General features: G+C 39.7%; 1 protein-coding gene across 1 annotated transcript in view; it reads left to right on the top strand.

The window, feature by feature from the left end:
- Nucleotides 1-26484, top strand: part of MYO3B (myosin IIIB) — a 404571-nt gene that overhangs the window by 176176 nt on the left and 201911 nt on the right. The window contains exons 16-23 of the mRNA XM_077883392.1: nt 4697-4795; nt 5165-5279; nt 12389-12515; nt 13287-13497; nt 14316-14463; nt 15708-15861; nt 16963-17051; nt 18764-18893. Coding sequence (XP_077739518.1) covers nt 4697-4795; nt 5165-5279; nt 12389-12515; nt 13287-13497; nt 14316-14463; nt 15708-15861; nt 16963-17051; nt 18764-18893 — 1073 coding nt within the window. The remainder of the gene's footprint in view (nt 1-4696; nt 4796-5164; nt 5280-12388; nt 12516-13286; nt 13498-14315; nt 14464-15707; nt 15862-16962; nt 17052-18763; nt 18894-26484) is intronic.

Genomic DNA, 26484 nt, shown 5'->3' with positions numbered 1-26484 from the left:
TTAGCACACTCATTTCTTTTGAGTTGGCTGTACTAGGTAGAATTTAACAACATTGTGAATACTTTTAAAAATCATTAGGTACTGGGGCACCTGGATGATGCAGTTGGTTGAGCGTCCAGCTCAGGTCATGATCTCAGGGTTTTGAAATGGAGATCCGAGTCCAGCTCTGTGCTTGGTGTAGAGTCTGCTTGGGACTCCCTCTATCTCTCTTTCCTCTCCCTCTCCCCCGCCCATAAGTAAATAAGTCTTTTAAAAAATTCATTAGATACCTTAAAATTGAATTTGTTTATTAAAAAAAACACTGATAATATTCCACATACTTATTTTTCCCCCTAGATTGAAAAAAGAAAAAAATGATTTTAAGTAGAGCAGTCTAGCATAGTAATCAATAGTATGGAGACCTCTGGATTCAAATGCTGGTTCTCACATTTGCTCTCCTTTGTTATGTCACTTAACCTCTCTGTGCCTTATCTGTGAAATGGAGATGCTAGTAGTGCCTACCTCATGGGTTTGCTGTGAAGATTAATGAGTTCATTTATATAAAATTACTTTAAGGGGATCCCTGGGTGGCTCAGTGGTTTAGCCCCTGCCTTTGGCCCAGGGCGTGATCCTGGAGACCTGGGATCAAGTCCCACATCGGGCTCCTGCATGGAGCCTGCTTCTCCCTCTGCCTATGTCTCTGCCTCTCTCTCTCTCTCTCTCTCTCTCTCTCTGTGTGTGTATGTGTCTATCATGAATAAATAAATAAAATCTTAAAAAAATAAAATTACTTTAAAAAGTGCCTTGTATGGTATGTGTTATTAGGGGGCTAGCCATGCTTTTTATATTTATTGCAGGACACCAGACTTTCTCAGGAGCTTGGTCCACCATGTATTATTCAGTAATTATCCCCTGAATCCTTATGGTATGCTAGTGTTGTACTCCCTGCTTGAATTGCGAGAGTAAGCAAAATAGACAAGGTCACAGTACTCATGGAGCTCAGAGTAAATGGGGGATGGAGATGGCGGAGGGAGGATCACAAACATTAAATAAATAAACTTAAATGTAGAACCATTAGGATAAATCCCAGGAAACAATATAAGGTGCTATGAAGGTAAAATAGAAGGAAGGGCACACAGACTAGTCCAGGAAGAGAAGGGCTTCCTGTGTATGAGATAGTTAATCTGAGACACAAAGATCACTACGAGTTAGCCAGCAAGGTGGTGCTCCTTCCAACCAGGGAGATAGGCAATGATGAGCCTGAGAGCAGATCATGCAGGCTGGGATTTTGAACCATATTCTAAAGGCAGGGCATGCTAACCCGTGGCTCAGCAGTTTAGTGCTGTCTTCAGTCCAGGGCGTGATCCCGGAGTTCCGGGATCAAGTCCCACCTCGGGCTCCCTGCATGGAGCCCGCTTCTCCCTCTGCCTGTGTCTCTGCCTCTCTCTCTCTGTGTCTCTTCATGAATGAATAAATAAAAAAATCTTAAAAAAAATAAAAGTAGTAGGAAGCCATTTACTGTTTTCAAGCAGAGGAGTCACAAAACCCAAGTTGCATTTCAGATGATTGCTCTGGCTTCAGTGGGGAAAATGGATTGGAGGAGATGCAATAGGGATCGTGTTGGGACCATTAGGAGACTGTCTGTTGCCAGATCTCTGTGAGATAGAATGTTGGTCTGGACTAAGTTATCAGCAGTAAAGAGAGAAGTGGAGAGAAGTTGATGAATCTAAAAGCTACTGTGTAAAGAGAATCCACAGCACTTTGTTCTGGGGTAGGAACTCAAGCATCCTCCTCTGTCATACATTTGCAGTGTCCTCACAAAGTAGGGGCTGGCATGCAAATTCAACAAATGAAAAAAAAAAGACAGTTACTTTAGCTTCCCTGTGGCTTCTTAGTTAATTTTTATGAGGTCCCTTGCTTCTTTCTCCCCAAATTAGGGTGGTTTTAAAGTTTACAGAGCTACCTCTGACAGAATGGAAAATACAGTTTTCTGTGTTCAAATGTAAACTGTTCTTTTATAAAGAAAATGTGAAGAGGGTTCCAATCAGAGCTATGTCACTTATTGTATATGTCACTTAATATAATATCCTCATACCTTATGTTCCTTATATGCAAAAAAGGGCATAATAAAGTCACCCGTACAGGGTGGTTATGAGAATCAAATGAGATAAATGATTTATATCAAATATAGAATCTGAAACATAATAGGTATCTAATATACCATACATTATTATTATTAAATTTATTCAATATGATAGCAGTAATGAGGTAAAATAAACTGGAAATATTGAATGAGGGGAGAAAATAGGGACTTGTGCAGGTCCTGTTCACCTAACCCTTTCAGTCTGCTCCCTTTTAGGCACATGTAGAATTATCCTTTTAGGTACTCTGAGGTTGTGAATGTGGTCATATGACCAGTTATGGGAAATGAACAATGGCAAGACCCTCTGGCAAAGTGTAAGATGGTGGCTACTGTATCAGCCTGGGCCCATGAGTGACATTGATGAGTTCACCCCCTTCCCTTTGCTGATCCTCAGTGGGACATGTATTCTGAGCAAGAAGTAACCACTAAGTTGAGTTAAGCCACTAAGATCTTTGGGATGTTTGTTATTGCAACAAAACCTAGCCAAACCTGATAGATACAAGGATGAAAACTAAATCGAATTTATGCTAAGGAATGGGTATTGGTAGGCAGTGTTCAAAAGAATTGAGAACTAGGGAAATCTGCAAAAAAAAACTATAAGAAGGCAAGACCAAGATGGGTCCAGCTGAAGCCTGCACATTTATCAGAGTTAAAAAAAATAAGTGATATTTGTACTAGGCATACTGATTCATAAAGCCCTGAAGGGGCTTTACTGTCTTAAAATTATGCCCTCATCCCTGCATGCTCAGGTTAGATACCTAGGAGGTAGACTCCAGACCTCTTTCCCTCACCACCTTCATTCATTCTCTCAGGATGTTCTTTTACTTGTTCCTCCAAATATATCTTTAAGCTTACTCTTGTTCTCCATTATCACTATCATTGCTACCTATCCAAATTACTTGCTCTCTCACCTGGATCTCCTAATTGATCTTTCTGCATCTATCCTTCTTAGAGTCTAGTCCTCATCCTGCAGCTAAAATGCACCTGGTTAAATACGGACCTACTCATGTCATGCACTTATAGTTCACCGTGGTTCCAGTTTAAAATGCTGCAAAGAATTCTAATTACTTAATCAACAAAGTCCTCATTATGGCCTGACAAGGCTTGAGGTGGGCTGGCCCTGCCTACCTGCCCAGCCCTTCTCACTAGCATTTTTTGTTGTTGTTCTATGTGAGCCCTTGTGTATATATTGCTCCCTGTCTTTGGAATGCTTTTTCCCTTTCTTTCTGTAGCTCCTCCCAGCCCCCACTCATGTTTCAGTGTTTGGCTTAAGTGTTATTTCCTTAGAGAGTCCTTCTCCTGACTTGACATAAATAGCCCTCATCTCCCAACATTATTCTTCATCTCAGCCTTGTGTTTGTTTCAAAGCCCACATCACAAGTTTCTTTGTTTCTTCTCAGTCTGTCACTAGAAGAAAAACTCCATAGGGCATGAATCCTCTTAGACCTGTATCCCTGTATCATCTGGTGCAGTGCCCACCATGACTGGCACTTGGTAAATTTATTAGTTAAGGGAACAAATGAGTGAGAAATGGCAAGGAGAGGCATCTAGAATACAGGGCAGGAATAAAAATATACTAGAAGAGCGTTGACAGGATAAATGGCCAAAGGAAAACCAAGATACCCAGGAGAAACTGAAGAAAAGAGTGGGGCCCATGTCGCAGAAGGGAACAAAGAATAAGTAGAAAGATTTCATTCCACAGAGCTGAATCCGCCAGGGTGAGGATTTGCCAAATCCCGGGGTAACAACAGAAGAGACTATCCTCCTCTGAGGAAGGAAAGGGATCCAGAACAGGGCTTTTTAAACTGTCTATGCTGTAGGACCAGTTAAAAAAATTCACAATCCGTTGTAAACTAATACCTTATAAAACATAATGAAAATGAATTGTCAAAAAATTATTATATTCTTGGATATTATGGCAATGTCATTTGCTATAAAATGTCTAGACATGTACTTTGAGTTCCTTATCTCATCATAGGCTAACAACAGGCCATAGACCACATTTAGAGGAGCACATATCTGAAAGGACCATGGCCACAGTGACCTATAAAAGGGTGGACAGCAGGATACTAGGGGATGGTGGATATTGCTTTAAAAGAATACAGATTTGGAAGAGTGGAAACCTCAGCTCTGGGACCAGTTCTGCTTCCTAACTCTTCCTGTCTGGGGCTCTAAAAGTAGGGAGATTGCCCGATATCTCTCTAAGCCAGATATCACTGTCTCTTAAGTCACACAGACTCCAAACAGAAAGCATGTGGCACAGACACATAGTCACTTGGACTATACTAGAAAGATCTGTAAACATGTGTAACCTGAGCTGTTATGTATGAATGTTCCATTCTCTAAAACCTCCTTCTGTGGAAAGTTAAGTGTGTGCAATCATGTGACACTGTGACAATTACTCTACTAATCCTATCACTATTACTATTCTGTAATTGGGATGTGGCATATTTAATTTGCATATTTGAAAATGCAAATTTGCTATAGGATAATATTTTTCACAGGAAGGAAAGGCTATAAATTACTTGAAATGGGGAAAGAATGTTATTAATATCTTCTTTCCCCTTTTTTCAGGGGAGAGAAAAATTTTCACATATTTTACTATATTTATGCTGGTCTTTATCACCAGAGGAAACTTTCTGAGTTTAGACTTCCTGAGGAAAAACCTCCTAGGTAAGTATCAGGGATTTTAGTTGATTGATTGATCTATTTATTTAGTTGTTGACTTTTAATGAATGTGTAACTAGCCATGGAGAAAACTTAGAAATAAATGGAACTTTTTTTCCTAACTGGGCACTGATAGTCTCTTAAGTTGAAGTATCCAGGAAGAGATGGCAGGAACTACATCTCAGCATTTTCATTTTCTGGAATGTTCAGAAACTTAACTGTAGTCATTTTACTCAGCCGTGTGCACCATTATTCCACTTGAGCATTAGATTGAAAGGGAAATGCCCTTGTAAGGAAGGAGCCCAGTGATGCCCTGGTATTTGGAGGGCTATTTGCCAAGTCAGTGCTCATTGTATTTGGTCATACTCCATTTAGGTATATAGCTGATGGAACTGGAAGGGTGATACACAACATAACTTCCAAGGAGTCTTACAGAAGACAATTTGAAGCAATTCAGCATTGCTTCAGGACTATAGGGTTCACTGACAAGGTAAGTGATTGTCAAAAGAAAAAGAAACTCCAGGGTTAATATTCTTGGGTCAGTGTGAGTAAAGATGTGTATGTTACAACTCGGAAGAAGATGCTCTCTTTTCACATGTCATCTGATCATATGTAAGTTCTTGCCTCAAAGCATGCTCAGAGGACGTGGAAGCTAGTTAGGGCACTTGGATGGCTCAGTCAGTTATGTGTCCAACTTTTGGTTTTAGCTCTTTTCAATATCGTAGGGTCATGAGGTCAAGCTCCACATTGGGCTTGCATTTAGTGGGAAGTTTGCTTGAGATTGTCTCTCTCCCTCTGCCCCTTCCTGTACCACACATACTTTCCCAAATAAATAAATATTTTTTTAAAAAGAAAAAGATATGCAGGTCTCAAGAAAAATAAATTATTTTTTTATTTATTAAAAAATAAACCACCCTGGTGGCGCCAGGGTGGTTCAGTCAGTTAAATGTCTGACTCTTGATTTTGGTTCAGGTCGGGATCTCAGGGTCATGGGATGGAGTCCTACACCAGGCTCTGCGCTGGGTTGGAGCCTGCATAAGATTTTCTCTCCCTCCTCTCCTCCTCGCCCTCCCTCTCTCTAAAAGAGAAAAATACAGGCTTGAGACTTTCACATACATCTCAGCTGAACCAGAATTTGAATTTTAACAAGATGTACAGGTGAATTTTAAAGCAGAAATACTGTTGTAAATGCCATGTGCCTGCAAATTGTTACCATTGTAGTCAGTTCACTACAGCTATGATAACAAAGTGAATTGCGTAGTAGAAATATAGGGATATGTAGGTTACACCCAGCTACAGAAATTATTTATGCAAGTAGCTCCTCGCGTACCAAAACAAATTAATTTAAGCCCCTTCAACTTTCTTGCAGTCACTTCCTTCTCCGTGGTATACAGATGCACATTATTACCTCTAGCTCTAAGTACTGTACTACTCTTATCTCACTAGATACAGGCTGTCTCTATTATATATATGCCAGGAGTGACAGAAGATATTTATAACTCTAGGTTCAAATATGATTCTGTGATACATTTATGTCATAGTTTCTGGGCTTCATGCCATCAATTTGGCAAAATACACAAATTCTTTTGCTTTTTCAACAAAAGGTGGTGAATGATTAGGAGTTAGGTGAGAGTATTAAATCTTAAGGGATTAGATTACAAGGCACTCCAGTTACCCTGGGACAGCCACTCTGGGTAAAGGATTGCTTCTGTAATCTAATGAGTTTGTCCAGCCCTTCCCTCCCCAGCATGGCTGATTTTAGTCATAATAATAATACCTTTCTTTTTCTAGCCAGCTGTTAATTTTCTCAGTTGGAGTTGGCCTCCCACTGACTTTAGACTGACAGACAATGGAAAATCCCAAAGGTCAGATAAAAACAGAACTCTATATCCCTTGGCTCCTTAGAGGAAAGCAATTAAACAGGTTCCAACCTTATTAAAGGTCCTTTATGGTTATTAATTTATGGAGCCGGTTATTATCAAGATGCATCACCAGAAGAGTCCAAGCGTGGTGGAGATGGCAGTAGAGTGATTTAAAGTCACCTGGGTCATGCCAAAGTGTTTTAGGGGCATGCTACCTTAAAAGGGTACAGGAACAATAGAGAAGAATTAGCCATAAGGTTAATAATATATTGTTTTTGGGGCGCTTGGGTGACTCAGTTAAGCATCTGACTCTTTGTTTTGGCTCAGGTCATGATCTCAGGGTCATGGGATCAAGCCCCATGTCAGGCCCTAAGGTCATTGTGGAGTCTGCTTGAGATTCTCTCCCTCTCCCTTCCCTTCTCACTTGTGTATATGCATATTCTCTTTCTCTAAAGCAAATAAAATCTTTAAAACTATAATATTTTGCTTTTGATGAATATAAGGATGGTTATAAAATACCGTAAAGAGATTGATCCTAGTTCTAAAAGAAGGTATATAATGGCCCTGTTCTATAATAGAAAGGTACTGCAAGTAATAAACAGATGCTGTTTTAAGATAACAAAATCAAGGGACGCCTGGGTGACTCAGTGGTTGAGCTTCTGCCTTCAGCTCAGGGTGTAATCCCGGTCTGGAGATCAAGTCCTGCATAGGGCTTCCTGTGAGGAGCCTGCTTCTCCCTCTGCCTATGTCTCTGCCTCTCTCTGTGTGTCTCTCATGAAAAAATAAATAAAATATTTTTTAAAAATAAATTAAAAACAAAACAAATTAAATATGCTAAGTATGTGTCATTGAAATAAGCCATCTCTAACCCTTGTGGAAAAAAAGTAGGGTAGAAATGGATGACTGCATGAATAAATATGAACAGAAAGAAATGTAATAGGTAGTAAACATAATTAATTTGTGCCTGATCTGGACTGTCAAATGAATAACCAAAATGTAATTATATGTATATGCATCTATGTTCACCATGTCCCGTAATCAGTTCAAATTGGAAATAAACCAACTTATGTCAGCACCTTTGGAAATGGGAGGAAGAGACTAGTTTTTATTCCTCTGACCCTAAATTCTTTGGTTATATCTTTGTATCTCAATAGCCTATTTTTGCTGAATTCATTCAATTCATTTTATAAATTCAGGGTAGTTTGACTAAATTCAGAAAGATTTAGTTGAATGTAGTTGGGGCAGATGCCAAATAACTGATGTATCAGAACTATTAAGTTTATCTGAGGGACATTTCTAGACAGGGCATAAATGAACTGGTCAATTTAATAAAAATTATGGTCACCTTCCTTTCTTATAATGTCATTAGTTTCCTGCAGGAACCTTCATATAGTAATCTTTAGATTGACCCAAACTCTTATAGCAAAATTTTATGAGTAGGGAACCTTAGTGTGGAGTCAGGAGCATGAATTTTAATTCTGGGACACCTGCCAAAAGTATCTGAAAGAACACTTGACCCTGACTTTATTCTAAAGAAACCTCCCTGGTAGAAGGAGACTTCCACTAACAATGATGATTCCTTGCAGAGGATTGGGCAGGGATGGGGGTGGGGTGGTGTTGTACCTAAAACCCTTTTATGAAGATCCATGCCTTTGGAGTCCTATTTTTTGAGTCAAACCATACCATTTTTGTTTAATATTATGCTTGTCTTACTGGGATAAGAATTACCATAACATATTTATATTTAATACTATGTGAAAACATTTTTGGCAGATTATCTGCATGATGGTCAACATTGGATATTTACTGCATATCCCTTGATGAAGAGGTTAGGGAGAAGGCTTTGAGATTAGGGCAAAATTTTTTCCATTTCTTCAAGTTAGATTATGAATTTGGGAGAATATTGCTGAAGAGAGACTGAAGGGTTATATGTTAAAATGTAAGTTAGGGATTTCCAATACCTTAATGACAGTAGGACTTACATTGACTTCTTTTTACACTATATTGATGCATGATTGATATACCTCCCCTCTCAGGTATTTTTCAACCAATCATTGGCTTTCAGGATACAAATATTGTGAGCCTCTGGAAAGGAACTAAAGAAAGGTGTTGGAATAGAGCCCATAAGGGAGAAGACTCGTTATTGGGCCTTATGTGGTGCTTGGAGCACAACTGGTTAAAAACAAAAACCAAAACTTAGAGGCTTATAAAAAGTAAACAAGGTAAAGAGATACTGAGAGGGCAAGTCAATTCCTAGGAAGGTGCCCGGAAAACCACTACCATGAGATGCTTATGAACCAGGCTAGGAGCAACTTCCTTAAATTAGCTCCAGGCTAACAGAAAACCAAGGACCTTTTCAATTTTCTGCTTATCCTCAACTTTATTGAGAGAATACCTGCATCAGTGAAAGGAGTGTTTTCTGAGAAAAAAAAAGAAGCAAAGACCATATACATCCTGTATGGGATGGAGAAAGCCTCTTTCTTCCCCACTTCTGCTGATGGTGAAAATGAATTGGGAAGCCAGCTGGAGGAGTCGTTAATTTTCTTGATAGTATTTCCTGTCCTGAATGAGCTTATTTTGTTTTTTCATAGAGAAAGTTGGAAACATAATAAATAAAAAGAAAGAGCATCATAGTAGGATTTGGTAGTAAAATCAGGGATGCCAGAAAAGACTGCATAGCTGGAAATCAGGCAAGAGGAAATGAGCAAAATGAGGAAGGTGAAAATCCTCAGACTAGCTATAGGGAGAAAAGAAGAGACTTGATCAAGAAGTTCTGGGGAGGGAGGTGTAACCCCACAGGTGAACACACTACTGATTGTCCTCTACCATGACTGTATGGGTGATGTGTTGACTTGAACAAAAAAGGTAGATGTAGGTTCCTAGCCCAGAAAGGAAAAGCTAATTAATACAAGGATAGGACTAAAAGAGGTGGAATGGCCTAGAAATGTCACATAAAGAGTACCCTACGTCTAATTCCTCCATAATGAGGTCAACATTGGACACCTTTCTCAAGTTCCCTTTCTGAACCAAGGAAGGGTATCCCAGCCTATCATGAACTTCAGTCATTTATGGTGTTTGAACCCCAAAGTTTTCACTGAAGGTCATGGGTAGTTTTCTTTTTTAAAAGAGGAAATGTCTGAGCATTGTGCTGAAGAGAATATTGCCAGAGAAACAACCAGGGGAGAACTGCCATTTCCTTTGGGGATAATCTCCCTAGTGGTGAAATGCCTGGAAGCTCTATTTTGGGAGGTTTCATGGCTTATACTGATATAATAGGGTGTAAATGTGTGTTTTAATTAGAGGAAATACATTTCTTTTCTAAGAATATTGAGAGTTTAGGTAACTTTTTGAGAGAACTGGGGATAGAAAGAACAGATACAGAGCTCACTGCTGTATAGTTTCTGTTTACCCTCTGGGAAGTTGCTTGTTTGTTGCATTTTTGAGCGTCACATTTTATTGATTAAGGTAATGAAGTGCTGTCATGTTAAATCCACACCAGCCCCAGAAAACCCATTTGGTAGATGTTCTCCTTAGCCAGTCTTAAGTTGTATGATTAAAACAGTAATTTTTGACATCAAAAACATGACCTCTTGCCTTTGATTTAGAAGTTTGAAGAACAGTATTTATAGTAGAAGCCTGGTTTAAAATCCTCATTTGTCTTTGTAGCATTATCAGGTATCCAGCAGATGTCACTATTACAGTCTGTTCAGTTGTCAGCTTTACTGAATAATGTTCACAGGAAGGCTCACTTTGGGAACAATGCTTCACCAATGGTGTAATGACAGTTCCTACTAGTTTGCTGCTATGGATAGTACTAAATCAAGTTTCTCACCTGAGTATTTTTTTGTGGAAGTAGCTTTCTCTATCTATAGGCATAAGATGCAGAAGTTTCCTGGCTATGTATTTGTCTCACCTATAGGAAATGCATAGGTTTAAATAAATATACTTTATTTTTTTTTTAGTGTTAATGCTACTTATCTATTTAACTTTCAATATAAAAAAGGACTTAGGTTATCTATTTTTACTCACAGTACTTCTGACATCAAATGCATGGAGTTTTTTTTCTCCTCACACCAACCAATTCTCCTATAATTCAGTTTACTTCTGATACTGTTTACCTAGAATTAACATCAGATCACACAGGTTAGGGGCTCAGTTCCACAAGACTGCCCCCACTTCAGACACAAATTGCAAATCCTAGGGTTCACCTACTAACCAAGCAGTTACAAAGTGGGAGATCTTGGGTCCCAAGACCCCAAATTTGATCATTGGATAAAAAGACTCAAAACTTGGGAAAACAGTTTACTTACTGGTTTATTATAAAGGATACAACCCAGGAACAACCAAATGGAAGAGATGCATAGGGCAAGGTAATGGGGAAGGGGGGGGGTACCACCTCTCACAACCCAGAGGTATTCTGAACTTCATCAATTAGAGGTTTTATTTATTTATTTTTAAATATTTATTTATTTATTCATGGGAGACAGAGAGGCAGAGAAATAGGCAAAGGGAGAAGCAGGCTCTTCATGGAAGCCTATTGAAGAACTCAATCCCAGATCCCAGGATCATGACCTGAGCCAAAGGCAACCGCCCAGCCGCTGTGCCACCTAAGCATCCCAATTAGAGATATTAATGGAGGCTCTGTTACGTAAGCATAAATGATTAAATTATTGTCAGTTGGTGATTAGCTCAATTTCCAGAAGGCTCCCCTCCCTGGAAGGATTCAGCTAAAAATTCCAACCCTTTAATCACATGTGTGGTCTCTCTAGCAACCGGCCATATTCTTTTTTCTTTTTTTTTTTTAAAGATTTTATTTATTTATTCATGAGAGAGAGAGAAAGAGAGAGAGAGGCAGAGGGAGAAGCAGGCTCCCTACAAGAAACCCAATGTGGGACTCGATCCCAGATCCCGGGACCACTCAACCGCTGAGCCACCCAGGCATCCCCCGGCCATATTCTTTAAGAGTTACCTCAGTGGCACAGACTCAGTTATGGTTGAAGGTATTAAGAATAACAGAGGATACTCCTTTAACACCTGTCACTTATAATTCCAGGGGTTGTTTAGCTCTTGTGCTGGAAATTGGTATGAAGACCAAATATGTGTTATTGTATCACAATATCACAGATAATTTCTAGTGAGTCTGAATATTTCCTGACCTCATTCATAATTACATATTCCTTTATTGAACTTCAAAATGTTCAGTGAACCATCAGTGAATGCCTTGATAACTATTTCATAAAAGCTATATTCAAAAGTGGTTAAGGAAACCTCTGCTTTCTTATTTTGAAAAAAAGAACATACCTGAATTTAGAAGCTGGTTTTAGTTAGAATAAATGGATAAGTGGCTTAAAGAACAAAGATCAATTGTTCTTATGGAAGCATTTCAAAGTAAGAGGTTCATGTTGCAGTACAACTTTGTTCCATGTAGCATTGGTCTCAGGAATCCTAGTCAACTGCATAGCTGAGACTGGGTTGTTGGGAGGTTCAGCCGGCAATAATGGGGGAAAAAGCATGGAGGAGGCATGCTTGCTTCTATAAGGCTGGACTCCGAAGTCACTCATATCATTCTACTTCTTTGTTGAGAATTTAGTTCCAGTGCCTAACTGCAGGGGAGGTTTGGAAATTTGTTTGTGTGCCCAGGATAGGAGGATGTTGGATTTTGGTGGATAACTACCAGTGCTATTGGTTTGTTGGTTTGATTGGCAATGACCAAAATGGTTCTTGCTGTCCTTTTCAGGAGGTGCACTCAGTGTATAGAATTTTGGCTGGAATTTTGAATATTGGAAACATTGAGTTTGCAGCTATTTCCTCTCAACATCAAACTGACAAAAGTGAGGTCCCCAATGCTGAAGCTTTGGAAAATGGTAATTGTTTGATGCCTGTGCATTGTGTAATCAAAATGCATGTGTCTTTGACTTTGGTAGTTTCTAAAGATGCTGTAAAATATAGTGCAGCTGTGGCTGGTCCCTCTGCCGGCTCTGGGTGTTTTTACTAACTATGATTTCCCAAAGGATGTCTTGTAGAACATCAGTGTTCTTTTCATGAACTGCAAATAAGTGCTCTGCAGAAAAGAATTCCATGACAGATAGCTTTGGGCCATAGTGTCAACACTGGCTACTTTTGAAAATCATCTATAATTTTTCGAAAAAAAAAAAATACAAGAGGTGGATCCCTGTCTGAATCCACTAAATCAGCATCTGCAAGGGATAGTCAGGCACCTGTTTATTTCTAAAGTTTTATAGCTAATAATGGTGACAAAGGAATGAGAATCCTGAGTTCAAAAAAAAAAAGTGATTTAAATAAACACCCGTTGTGTTAAAATGCAGCATCTTTTACTGTTTTTAATAAACTCATGTGCTTCCTGACTCTTGAATATAATCCCCAGCTATTTGACCAAAGACTATCTTCTCTCACTTTTTCTCATCAAATGCCTGTGAAGAGCTTTCAGAATGTTTGGGGGATACTGTGTCTGTCTGGATACTTCTTGGGGTTAGGGACCTGGCTTGTTTACCTTTGCATCTGAAGTGCCTGAGTAGAACTTGGCACATCGTAGATGTTGAGTCAATGCTGGCTGAATGAATGAAAGGATGAATGGGTGACTGTATTCTCTGTATCATCCTTACTCTTTATTGCAGCTGCCTCTGTTCTCTGCATCAGCCCCGAAGAACTCCAAGAGGCCCTTATCTCACACTGTGTGGTCACCCGCGGTGAAACCATCATCCGTGCCAATACTGTCGACAGGGCTGCGGATGTCCGAGATGCCATGTCCAAAGCCCTGTATGGGAGGCTCTTCAGTTGGATTGTAAATCGCATCAATACACTCCTGCAGCCAGACAAAAACATATGGCAAGTTCCCTTGGGAAGCAGAGGCCTTGGGAGAGCTGTCAGCGATCATGGTGTCTCTTAGAGTTTGCAAGAGGAAGTGTTTGGTCCTCTCCTGAGTTTCCTTTGGTGAAGCTCTGAGGTCTTTTCCTTTAAAAGGAGAATGGGATCTAGGAGAATGGAAGAATCACATGACTGAGCCATAATATGTAGTGTTTAAGAGAACAGGCTTGTCCAGGAGCTGGGCATACTGGGTTTGCATTTAAGCTCTACAGTTTGACCAGACCCATATTCTAAGTCATAGTTTTCTCATCTGTAAAATGAGAGTAATTAATATTCCTCCTCATAGTGTTTTTAGAATGAGACATCTCATGAAAAGTTTTAAAGCACCATATCTTATAGTATTATTGCTGCTGCTGCTACTGACTTTTCTTTCCTAAGCATTAGTGGTCTCTATATTGTGGGAAAATGAACAACAACAAATTCTAAATCGTATTCTTCCAATTAAGCCTAATGGGTGGGAAGGTAGAAGAATGAATGGGCAGCAGTTCTAGTCTTTTCGAATAGAGTACCTCCTCTCTAATATCTCTCTCTATGGAACTTCTGAGGGAGATTTTAAAGGGTTCTACTGCTTAAAAACAAAAAAAAAAGTTGGAACTACTGTTGAAAGATTGAAGGAATGAATGACTTAAAACACAAACTATTTCTTCTCTTAGAGGCAGCTGAATGCTGCTTTCCATAAGTGGGTACATATATTGGTAAACATGTGGACACACATATTTTCATCATCCTGAGATAAATGTTTCTTCCACTAAAAGATTTTTTTCTTTACTCCCATGCAGTAGTGCAGATGATGGTATGAATGTGGGGATTTTGGATATTTTTGGATTTGAGAACTTTGGGAGAAATTCATTTGAACAGCTCTGCATAAACATCGCCAATGAGCAAATCCAGTACTATTTCAACCAGCATGTTTTCGCTCTTGAGCAGGTAATAGTGAACTCTGAAGTGATTAAATCTGATGGGGAAGGTGTCTGCAAGCTGCTCACAATTTGAAGCAGAAACCCTCTTAGGCTAACAGATTCTAAGGAAAATCCACCAAAGAAGCAGTCCTGTCAAAATAAATAGCCTAAAGTTAGCCTGAAAAAAGTCCTGATTTCTGTGGAAAGTTACATTTCCTCACTTGAGTGGAGCTGATGACAAGCTAGTTATTTAAATATTGCTTCCAAACTATTTCACGCACACTGTCCAAATTATTACATTCTCTTCTACTTTATTTAACAAAAAACATCCATGATTGTGTCCAAAATGACACAGGATGATCTTGAATCAGGGCACAGGTTCTCGTTCTTAACTCCCAAATAGGGCATCTCCACCCCACCCCCCCCACCCTCATCTCCTGCACACCAGTTCCCACAGTAACTTGGAAGGGGGGATGTCTCCAGGGCAGGAGTAAACTATGTTCTTGGTTTTCTCCAAATGGAAGTCATTCTGCAATGAGTTTAATGGTAAGTAAAACAAGATGTGAAGCTGATGGGCCCAAAGGCTAGGGGACCTTCCCTTTCCACCCCAATTTCTGTCCCAAACCCAAGACTATCCTGTATGAAGTAGTGCAGCAATAAAACATTCTGACTGAGCCTTTGCTTTAGTGAAGACACACACGCTGTACTGTGATTACATAAACACAAAAACAGGAAGAAAATCTGTATTGTTTTTTTTCAGTGGAATTGGATAAATCTATATCACCCTCCTCTCCCCTCCCACTCTGCACAAAATTTGACCTCCTTTCACTCAGGGCTCCTTGCATTTATTTCCCTGGGAAGTCTGGAGTTTTCTAGTTTTGCAGTCTGATTCCCTTGCAGAATCCTAGAATGTAGAAGTCTGCTTTTTTTTCCTGGTTTAAGCCATGTTTTATTTATCACTAAAATAATTTTTTTCAGCTTCCTTTCTATTCGATGTCAGTTTCTAAATTATGACTTCCCAAGTTGGTTTTTGGAAGACAGCACTGGCCCTTCTTTTGCTGGCTTCAGCTGCCTGCCGCAGGTTGCCTATGGGTCAGACTTAAACCCAAAGTTTTAGCAGTGTTGTATCAGGAGAATCTTTGACTACACACATAAAACTGCCTGTATTCCACAGTCAGTGTTGTAAGGCTATAGAAGGCACGTGCCAAAGCAGCCTGGTGCTATGTAGACCAGTTTTGGGCTTAAAGAGATTCACAATCCATTTTCCTCCAGATGGAATATCAGAATGAAGGCATTGATGCTACACTTGTGATGTATGAGGACAATCGCCCACTCTTGGACATGTTCCTCCAGAAACCTCTGGGACTGCTTGCGCTTTTGGATGAGGAAAGTCGATTTCCCCAAGCAACTGATCAGACCCTGGTTGGTAAGTGTCTCTTGGGAAAGGCATAGTACACTCAGGAGAGAACTTGGTTCGTTGGTATTGTAAATCGGTATTTTGGCCACTTGGTAGTTTATGCAAGTGTAGACCCTGTTTTTAATGAATTGAAATTGTCAGCAAATGTCCTGATAGATCTTTGTCTTAAAGAAAACTCATCACCAAACCCTCCTCACTTTCCTATTGCTGCCTATTTCCTATCATTTTTATACCTTCAGCTCCCTTATTTCCTATAACCAATGCTTGCTTCCCCTCCTTTTTCATACCCTTCTCTCATATCTCTGCTTGGATCCCATCCATTTCTAGTCTAAATTTGTATAGAAGACCCTTCTGGTTTCCTGGCTTCTAGCTTCGTGCTTATCCCCTCTACCCTAGACGTCCCAGCTAATTTAGTCTTTCTAAAGCCACCTTTTCATTAGGTTACTATTGTCTATAAGATGCCGATAAGACACTTCCTCCTGACACTAATGGCCCCCCATCCTCTATCCTTGTTCCTCTTGACCTTCTTCTCTAATCTTCAGTGTTGCATACAATCCCATCCCTTACTTAGATTGTGAGATATTTAGGGCAACAAAACCCCAATAATCTTTGTATCCCTTTAGTGCTTAGCACAGGGTGGAACAGAAAGTTTCAAGCCTTTTCCCCTGATAGGAACTTGATTGGTGGGAAAGATTCACTTCTAGGAGTTAAAATTGTCACCCTCAGTGGTTTCCTTTTACCTACAAAGTAATCAGAAGTTGCCGTGATAGGTTTATACCAGGGTTGTTTGCCTTCCATGGGATCTTCATGGTTCTTAAGCTAATTGGCTAGAGTTCTGGTGTCATCAGTGTCCATGCTGGGAGTTCTTAGAACAGAACAAGAGATCTTAGGGTATAGCCTGATACTAAAGACAACACAAAACAAGTAAATGAAGACTTGATTGTAAGCCCATTTCAATGGAGCATTTTTCTCCTCTGTTGTACGTATGATGATAGTATCAGGCTGCCCTGAAAACCCTTACTCTGGGTTACTCCTGGCTCAAGGAGCACCTCTTTGTTTGAAGAAGCAAACAGTTCTCATTGTAACTTTTACACATGAAAATCCACGCAGATAAATTTGAAGATAATCTACGATGCAAATACTTCTGGAGGCCCAAAGGGGTGGAGCTATGCTTTGGCATTCTGCACTATGCTGGAAAGGTAAGGCAAGTGTGTGTTACTAGGCCTGAATTTGACAAGGGGTAAGTGTTCATACTACCCTGTCTGTGCTGCTCACAAAATTGCTTGAAGATTTCTTTCTCTTTTTAATTCTTCTGAACACCTAATCATAATTCCCAAACTTTCTCAGTGGTTCTGCTCACAGAAAGTCGCCCCTGGTAAAAAAGCAGTTTCTTGCTGGGGTGGCTATGGAGCTTCCATCTGCTTCTCACCTGAGGTTTGTCCTAGAAGTGACAGCTCTCCAGAGAGAAGATACAGTGTAGCGTTTGCAGTGGTTAGTGGACAATGTGTATATTCTGAAGTCCCTTGGAAATGTGCAGGTTAACAGAGGAGGGTTAATATCATAGTGGGGCTCAGTTTTTAGCACTTTAACTATATGTGGCTACAGGGCACCAAAACTGTCTAGATAAAAAGGGAAAAAATTCTCTTTGATGTTAAACTTGTATAACACTAACTGAAATTTCCATCTTTCTTAATTTATGCCTCAGTTTCATTTCAAGTTCCTGAAGCAGAGGAGTGACTAATTTAGGAAATTCTCTGGTTCTGCAGCCAATAGCTCTTTGCTCAGAGTTACTCTCAAAGGAGTCGTTGGAATCATAGCTCATTGGTTCTGGTGGGGTCTGCTGAGGACCTGGGTCCCACAAACAGGGTAGGAGTCCAACAAAAGGCATTTGGGATTTTGTTCATTTAAGATTTGTTGAAGTTGTTTTTTTATATTCATATCATGGTGTTGAAATTAATTTTACCTGACTGGAGGTTGGTTGAAAGGCAGTTCTAATATAAGCAAAGAAGATTGTGTTTCTCCCCACATAGCGTATAGTATCTGTTTTGAATCTTTGTTGAAATTGCAACTCAATTTTTAACTATTTCAGACCACCTCAGCACTGATGTCTGACCATATGTTAATGTCCCCCATGTCTGGGATACCCGCATCTATCCTGATCTCCACCTCCCATTCCTGTCCTCTTCCTTGCACCTCCCTGTCTGTCTTTTTATACTGATTTCCTGTTCACCCATATTCCCTTTCTCCCTTTTCTCCTTCCTTGATTTTAAGGGGAAAAACAAGATCGTTTTCTTTGTGGGCTCAGTGCCCTTTCCTGAATTCATTATTTCTCTGGAATGTTCCTTAAAATTCCTCTGACCTGGATCCCTTCTGTTGTGAGAACTGAAAATGACTCTGCATCCCTAAGTGATCACTCACATGTTGTGAATGCCTTCGGGAGCAGCAAGAGTACAGTTGATGATGAGCACGGAGCCCAGACTGCCTGGGTTTGGAAACCTGCCTGCTACTTGTGAAATATGTGACCATGAGCATATCATTTCAGCTTCTTGTTAAGCCTCTGTTTGCCCACCAGTAAAATGGAGATAGTAATAGTATTTACCTCATAAGGTGGGTGCTTTCCGCATAGTGGCCAATATATAGTGCTCAGTCTATTTTCATAGTTATTCTCACGTGATGTATCTTTGATATGCCTCTATTCCTCAAAAAGCACCTGACCAAGAAGTTAAGATAAATTGGCCTGTCAAAAATTACAGTTTTTTCCTCCTTATCTCATGGTCTGGATTTAAAAGCGTGGCTGTGTCAAGATAATTTCTCTGCATTGGTCGATTAATGACTAACCTCAGACAGCTTTTCCAGTGTCACCAGCAATGGATGATACTGGCTAGTTTGCTATTTGCTATTCATGTTGCAGGTATTATACGATGCTTCTGGGGTTCTTGAGAAAAACAAAGACACTCTCCCTGCTGATGTGGTTGTAGTCCTGAGAACGTCAGAAAACAAGCTTCTGCAGCAACTCTTCTCAATTCCCTTGACCAAAACAGGTACTTGGAACCCCCTGACCTCCCTGGATCTGATGCTTCTACAAGCACTGCTGGAGTTTTCTTGTTAGTATCTGAGTACTTTCAGGGCTACACTACTACCATTTTTAACTTTAAGCAGGGGTGAAGGTCTATTCAACTAAATTCAAGAAAAGGAAAGTGATATTTTCTTTTGCAATTTAATTGTACAACATTAGTGTATATATAACACAGAGATACTTTTATAGCATTAACTCAGACTTCTCATTTTCTCTGCTTGCCTCTTTTCATTCTTCCAGTTATAAAACCGTATATTATCATTAATTCATGCTAAGCCCTCTACAGTGGTCTCAGTTTACCTAGAATTTTTGGGAAGATTATTTCTGTTCACATTCGATTCTAAGTGAAAGGAATGTGGTAAATCCAATGGTCGTCCAGTCATGGGGTCCTCAGAGATCACCTGGTCCAATTCACTACCCAGTCAGTGACCCCACCCCACCCCCCACTCTCTTGACCAACTTAGAATAGGTCCATCATCACTGGCCTACCTGCCTGGCCTTTGCCCACTCACAGTCATCTTCTGCTTAATGGCTTTTGTTAAGCTGCTCAGTCAGTTCTCAGGATTAGAAGCAGGAAATCAGGGCCAAAGAACCGAACTTCCCTGTCTTTGCTGTTTTGCCAAATAGATTCCCATTCTTTTTTTTTTTTTTTAATTTAAAAAAAAATTTATTTATGATAGTCACACAGAGAGAGAGAGAGGCAGAGACACAGGCAGAGGGAGAAGCAGGCTCCATGCACCAGGAGCCCGATGTGGGATTTGATCCCGGGTCTCCAGGATCGCGCCCTAGGCCAAAGGCAGGCACCAAACTGCTACGCCACCCAGGGATCCCCTAGATTCCCATTCTGTCAAGTTCCTTTGATTTACCTGAGATCTGCTGCCTTTGGTTGGGCAGCTCACTAGGTCTTCTCAGAGCTTTCCTCTCAAGGGCATTCTGTTTTGAGGGTTTGTCTGGAAACAGCTGCGGGTACACTTTTGTGAAAGAAGGAGGAGAAGTCTCTTTATTATTGTTCATAATTTCCTTTTCTTTCTTCCCATATCCCTCTTGAAATCATTGGAAACCATGTCCAGTTTGGGGCCTTTGTATCCTAAAAGGGAGTGGCTGCCAGGTCTGATTTTTAGCAACATGCAAAGGAATGAAAAGGTTGGCTGAGAAAGAAGCCACAGTCTGCAACCTTTGCTTCATCTTAATTTGGAAAGAAAGATGAAACCAGTTCTTAACTTTCTTCAAACATGCTCCTTTAAACAAAAATAGTAGGGTGCCCATGAGAAAGCTTCCTCTACCTTTCTTTCCAGACCTCCCTTGGGCAGAGCCAGGATTTGATTCATTATCTCCTTATGAAGATATTTACCCTCAAACTGGTTCTAATGAGATTGTGCATCCTACGATGAAGGTCAGAATATTAAGCTTCTAAATTTAAAAATATCTGTATTCTATATTTTTTGGTTTTAATGTAGGAGAATTTTATTGGACAGAAGTAGTTTGTTTTGTTTTTGCAGAAATTACAAATATTTGTTTCAGAGTGGCCAGATGTGAGGAGTTCCTCACCAGACACAGGTCTTATCAGGCATCTTATGTACAGGGCAAAGATACAGCCATTATTAATACCCCTAAAATGTACTCTTTGAAGTAGAATATATCCAGATGACCTGTCAGCTGGCACTTAAACTGTCTCATAAATATGAGTAACAATTTGTCAAAAATGTTCAAAACCTTGGAATCTCCAGTTTTTCAGCTGTTGGCAAAATAAAAACAATTTCTCAGCTTGGGCCACTAGGTGGCGCGAGGCAAGAAATCAAGCTCTGCAGCAAGCCTTGTGTTTGCCCTTGACCGCCTAAAAGGGGAAGGAACAAAGAGCTAACCTCTGCTTTTTTTTTTTTTTTTTTTTGCTTTGCTTTTTACTTTTCGCTTTTCCCTGAAGGAGTGTTCCTGCTTTCTGAATCGTGTAACCTTTTCTGAATCTTGTCTTCAAACGGAATTCCACACCTCCTGGCGGAAACAAAGTGACAAAGAAGATTGGAAACAAACATGTTTTCCTTCCTTGTATTCCTGAGTCACATTTTGTGTATAATAATTTTTTTTGAAATTCATTTGAAATAATTTATTTTGAAATCCTAAGCTTTATTTTCTGCACATTTTGAGTATAGCTAAGAAGCCAAAGAAACACATCAAAACTAATAAGCATGATTCTGTTTTCTTTTTCTGAAAGTGTTCATATAAAAATGCCTTCAATCAACATGTGTAGAACAGCTTCTAATAATAAGACACCGTTTAGACAACAAGGAGGAGATAAAGATAAAATGGCTTTGCCCTAAAGCACCTGGAACTTGCCTTTAGCTTTACTAGAATCTATGTCCTTATGTTGATACTTGCCCTCAAAACATCAGTTCTAAAGAGATTGTGCATCCAATGTTAAAGGTCAGAATATTAATTAAGATGCTAAATTTTAAAGCATCTATATTCTGTATTTTTTGGTTTTGGTATATTACAGCCTTCGAAGTTGGGAGAACCTTACTGGACAGAAATAGTTGATGCTGTTTTTACTGAAATTGCAAATACATGTTTCAGCACGTGTCCCTTATGAAAGCAGACATGTGGGGTGGCACCTGGGTGGCTCAGTGGTTGAGAGTCTGCTTTCGGCTCAGGTCGTGATCCCCGGGTCCTGGGATCAAGGTCCTGGGATCGAGTTCCGCATCAGGCTCCCCACGGGGAGCATGCTTCTCTCTCTGCCTGTGTCTGCTTCTCTCTGTATGTCTCTTAAATAAATAAAATCTTTAAAAAAAATGAAAGCAGACATGTGTATATCTCAGCATTCTGACTGGAAGTGAGGTCCCACACATCCTGGCATTTTGAAAACAAATGTGCCAATATTTTCAATGCATGAGAAACCATTTTCTTGTGTTTTTTAAATTTTTTATCCTGCTTCAGACCCTTAAACACTTGTCTTATTAAAATTAAATGGATCACGAGTTCAATGAACATAGATATAGGTATTTTACAAACTTCTTCAGGAGATGAATTACAAAGAGGAGGGGAAAAAATCAAAGTTTGGAAACTTTGGAGGCTGATAGCCCCAGACTTTAAAAAGAGGTCCAGGGATCCCTGGGTGGCGCAGCAGTTTGGCGCCTGCCTTTGGCCCAGGGCGTGATCCTGGAGACCCGGGATCGAATCCCACATCGGGCTCCTGGTGCATGGGGCCTGCTTCTCCCTCTGCCTATGTCTCTGCCTCTCTCTCTCTCTCTCTCTCTCTCTCCGTGTGTGACTATCATAAATAAATTTTAAAAATTTAAAAAAAATAAAATAAAAAGAGGTCCATTGTTGGACTCCTCAGTTTTGAGAGAACATAACTCTCTAGGATGTTGGCAGTGCTCTGACTTCTGGTCCCCATGGTAGTTACATGTATGTTGGTTTATATCTGTTATGTTGTACATTTGTTTCCCACACTTTTCTGTACATGCATTCTGTTTCACCGATAGCACTGTTATTTTCAAAAAGAGAGGATGTCTTAAAATGCAAAGAGAAACTTTCTTTTTCCTAGATTTCCTGTTCCATAAAGTTGAGGTTTCCTGGTAAACTACTGCAGCCCTTTGCTTTCCCAGACAGGTATCAGAGAACTGCCATTCCTGTCTGGTTAAGTTAGCCTCCTCTCTGGGCTGCTGGGCAGGTAGCAGTCTCTCTATTAGTGTTTATAAGACAGAAGTATTGGTTCTTGGTCTAATCTATTTTTTAATTTTTTTAAAAAAATATTTATTTATTCATGACAGACACAGAGAGAGAGAGGCAGAGACACAGATAGAAGGAGAAGCAGGCTCCATGCAGGGAGCCTCATGTGGGACTCCATCCCTGGACTTCAGGATCACACCCTAAGCTGAAGGCAGGTGCTAAACCACTGGGCCACCCAGAGATCTCCCTTGGTCTAATCTCTTAAAGAGTTTGAAAGGATTAACCTCTGTGTCTTTGTGTGAAACCATAATATAAAATCAGTGCAAGGAATCAGGTTGACATTCTCCTAGTTCCGGTACCCACTTTCCTGTTCATGTTGTACATCCCAAACTACTGAAAAGGTTAAAAAAAAAAAAAAATGGGACGTGAAGTCAGGAGGTGTAGAGTCATCAGGAGACTGGGCTCCTCCCAAATCCCTGTAGCTCCCTTAGCAGCAGCCTCTTCTTCTGGCACACAGCGGCATGTGGCAAGAGAGGTGCCTATGCCTGACAGACTGACGCACTCTGGTTCCAAGGCACTCACTGGCCATCAGGCACACGGAGGCAGCTGCAGACAATAGGGATTCTCAGACTTACAGGACCACTCTCTTGCCTCTAGATGGGTCACTTCAGACGTGCTGAAATTTTCTTTGTAATCCTTCCTATTGATAGGAAGTTCTCTGAAGATTTCATGTGTGAAAATTTGATGTGGCAGCAACATTGCTTTCTAACCTTTCAGCTGGGACTTTTCAAACTGAATGATCTAGGTAGAAAAACATTAAAAGGAAAGATGTTATAACAAGGTTTCATCGCATATTTTCTTGTTTGGAGAACGTTCTGCTTGCTACTAATAAACTAGAGAAAAGTTCAAAAGGCTCAAGGAAAGAAAGAGAAGAAATTTCAAAAGGAACTTGAAAAATCCATTTCTGTCTTTGAATCATGAATTCTGACTTCCAAGGAGGGGTTTGGAGTTTTAAAGGAGTTAGGAACTTGGGAAAAAGAAAAAAAACCAAGAGCAGTGCCAGAGTGAATATTTTCTGAGCTTCCAAGACTGGTTTTGTCTCAGAATCTAGAACTGAGTTTGGTTCTATTTTCTCCTATCCAAGCTCTCCCAGGTAGTTTCCTTGGAATTTGATTTGAAGTGAAAATCAGCAGCAAATTCTCTTTGACTTCCACTGGTTCCCCTTTTTATATGGATGAGGGGGGCAGGATGAGCCCTCACATTATATCTGTAAAGGACTAACACCATCACTGCTGAAATACTTGATATTGCTTGTTCCTGGTTCTGTAACTCCCCAAATTGAGCATTCATCTCTTAAGAGGATGTCATTTGGTAACTGTCTCTGAGTTTTCATTTTCCACTTATGGCTTCTCCTCCATACTGGCAGTTCAGAAATGGGTCTAGCAGGATGAGCTGACTCTAAATGAAAGGTTCCAGGGTCACAGACACGGATACTGCTTGCCTCCTCCTGAAACAGCAGCTTTAATGAGCCAACCCGGTCAGGAAGCCCTGAGGGGTGAGTTCCTCCTCACACGGAGACCTGCTTCTATTTAATTTGACAGTGTTTTTCAGTCAGTAGATAATTATATATTCAGGGTCTGTCTGGATACGGTGTTGTGCATAGGTGCTTTCTAGAAGGAATAAAAGAAAATCCCAACCCGAATGGTCAGGGACATATAGTACGAATCCTAAAATGTATAAAGTATGCACAAAATAATGTAAATTCTGAAATAGGCATGTAAATCAATAAATGAGGACAATATAAGCACTGAGTCTATGTAAGTAAATATAGAAGAAAAAAGTCACAGAAATACATGTCAGTGTGCAATAGAACATCTTTTAATTATAAAGACTTCTTAGGAGAGTTTTTTTGTTTTCTGTTTTTTGTTTGTTTGTTTTAATGGAGAATAGAGAAAACTGAGCAGTCTGGGAGTAATGAGGCATTCTGAGCCAGGGCCTACAGCACTGGAAAGGAGAGCTAGGCAGTGGGATATTTAAGTGACTAGGACGTGAGGAAAGGACTTGGAGCAGAGGGAAGGAAGCAAGATAGATAAATGATGGCAATCTACTGAGCTAAGGTTGGGCTTCCAATGCCAATCTGAAACACTGTGGGTAGTCAGGATGATCTCCTGAAGAGAAAGGTTTCAGGGTGAGAGAGGAAAACTTGTGCAGGGGTGTTAAACACTGACTAGGGAGAACCAGGGTACACCACACATGTCTGTACGGAGCCGTGTATGAGTAGATGCTCAATAAATACTTTTACATTCTATATTAGGTCTAGCATCCATTTTTAGTTCATTTTTTATGAAGTATGAGGTTGAGGTTCATTTTTTTCCCCATTGATATGTCGGGTTGTTCTAAAACTATCGAAATGATGGCCCTTTCTCCATTGAATTTCTTTAGCATTTGTCAGAAATCAGTGCTTATATTTGTGTGAGTCTGTTTCTTTGATCTGTGTACTTAATTCTTCGCCAATATCACACTATCTTTACTATTATAGTTTTATGGTAAGTCTTAAAACAAGTAGTATGATTCCTTCTACTTTATTCTTCTCTTTCAAAATTGTTTTGGCTATTTCGGTTCCTTCACCTTTCCATACAAATTTGCAAAGTAGTTTGTCTATATCTACACAAAATCCTGCAATTTTGATTGGAATTGCATGAAATCTATAGACCAGTTTGGGAATAATTGACATCTTTATTATGTTGAGTCTCTCAGTCCACAAACACAGTTATGTCTGTTTGTTTGGATCTTATTTGATTTCCTTAATCAGTACAGTTGGCCCTTGAACAACATAGGTTTGAATTCATGGATCCCCTTATACGCCAAAGTTTTTGATAAAAATAGTACCATACTATAAATGTATTTTTTCTTCTTTATGATTTTCTAGTAACATTTTTTCTCTAGCTTACTTTATTGTTAAGAATATATATAACATACAAAATAGTATGTATTGTTCATATTATTCAATAAGGCTTCCAATCAACAGTAGCCTATTAGTGGATAAGTTTTGGGGGATTCAGAAGTTATTAGTGAATTTTTGATCATGTAGGGGTTTGACACTCCAGCCCGTGTTGTTGAAGAGTTATCTGTATTTTGTTTAAGCATACAGATGCCAAGCATGTTTTGTTAGATTTATACCTAGGTATTTCAACTTTTGGAACTAGTATACATTTTTTGTTTGTTTTCAGTTGTTTAGTTAGTACACAGAAATACCACTGACTTTTGTGGATTGACCTTAATCTCCCATAACCTTACTAAACTCACTAGGAGTTTTGTTTTTGCTTTTTTAGATTCCTAGGGATTTTGTACATAGATAGTTATGTTGTCTATAAACAAGAACATTTATTTTTCTTCCCATTCTTAATGCTTTTTATTTCTTTTCCTTGCCTTATTTCACTGGCTAGGACTTCCAGTATAATGTTGAATAGAAATGGTAAGAGGGGAGACATCCTTGCTTTGTTCCTGATCTTGGGGGGAAAGCATTGAGTCTTTCACCATTAAGTATGGTGTTAGCTTAGCTATAGGTTTCATGTAGGTGTCTTTGCACTTGCTGTTACCTCTATCTAGAATATTTCCCCCAAGACATACCCATAGCTTGCTTCTTCATTTTCTTTAGGTATTTTATAAAAAACCTGCCTTTCCTGTTAAAATTTTAACCTACTTAATATTTTATATACATATTTCCTGTTTTATTTTCCTCCTTAGCTCTTATCACTACCTTATATAGCATATACACTTTACTTATTTATCCTGTTTGCTGTCTGCCTTCTTCCACCATAATGTAAGTTCCAAGATGACAGGGATTTTTGTCTGGTTTGTCCATTACTGCATCCTACCTGGCATATAATAGC

This window comes from Canis aureus, chromosome 34 (genome assembly GCF_053574225.1).
Source record: "Canis aureus isolate CA01 chromosome 34, VMU_Caureus_v.1.0, whole genome shotgun sequence".
Classification (NCBI taxonomy): domain Eukaryota; kingdom Metazoa; phylum Chordata; class Mammalia; order Carnivora; family Canidae; genus Canis; species Canis aureus.
Note: the sequence above shows the minus strand (reverse complement) of the source record. Positions and strands in the feature narration are given on the sequence as shown.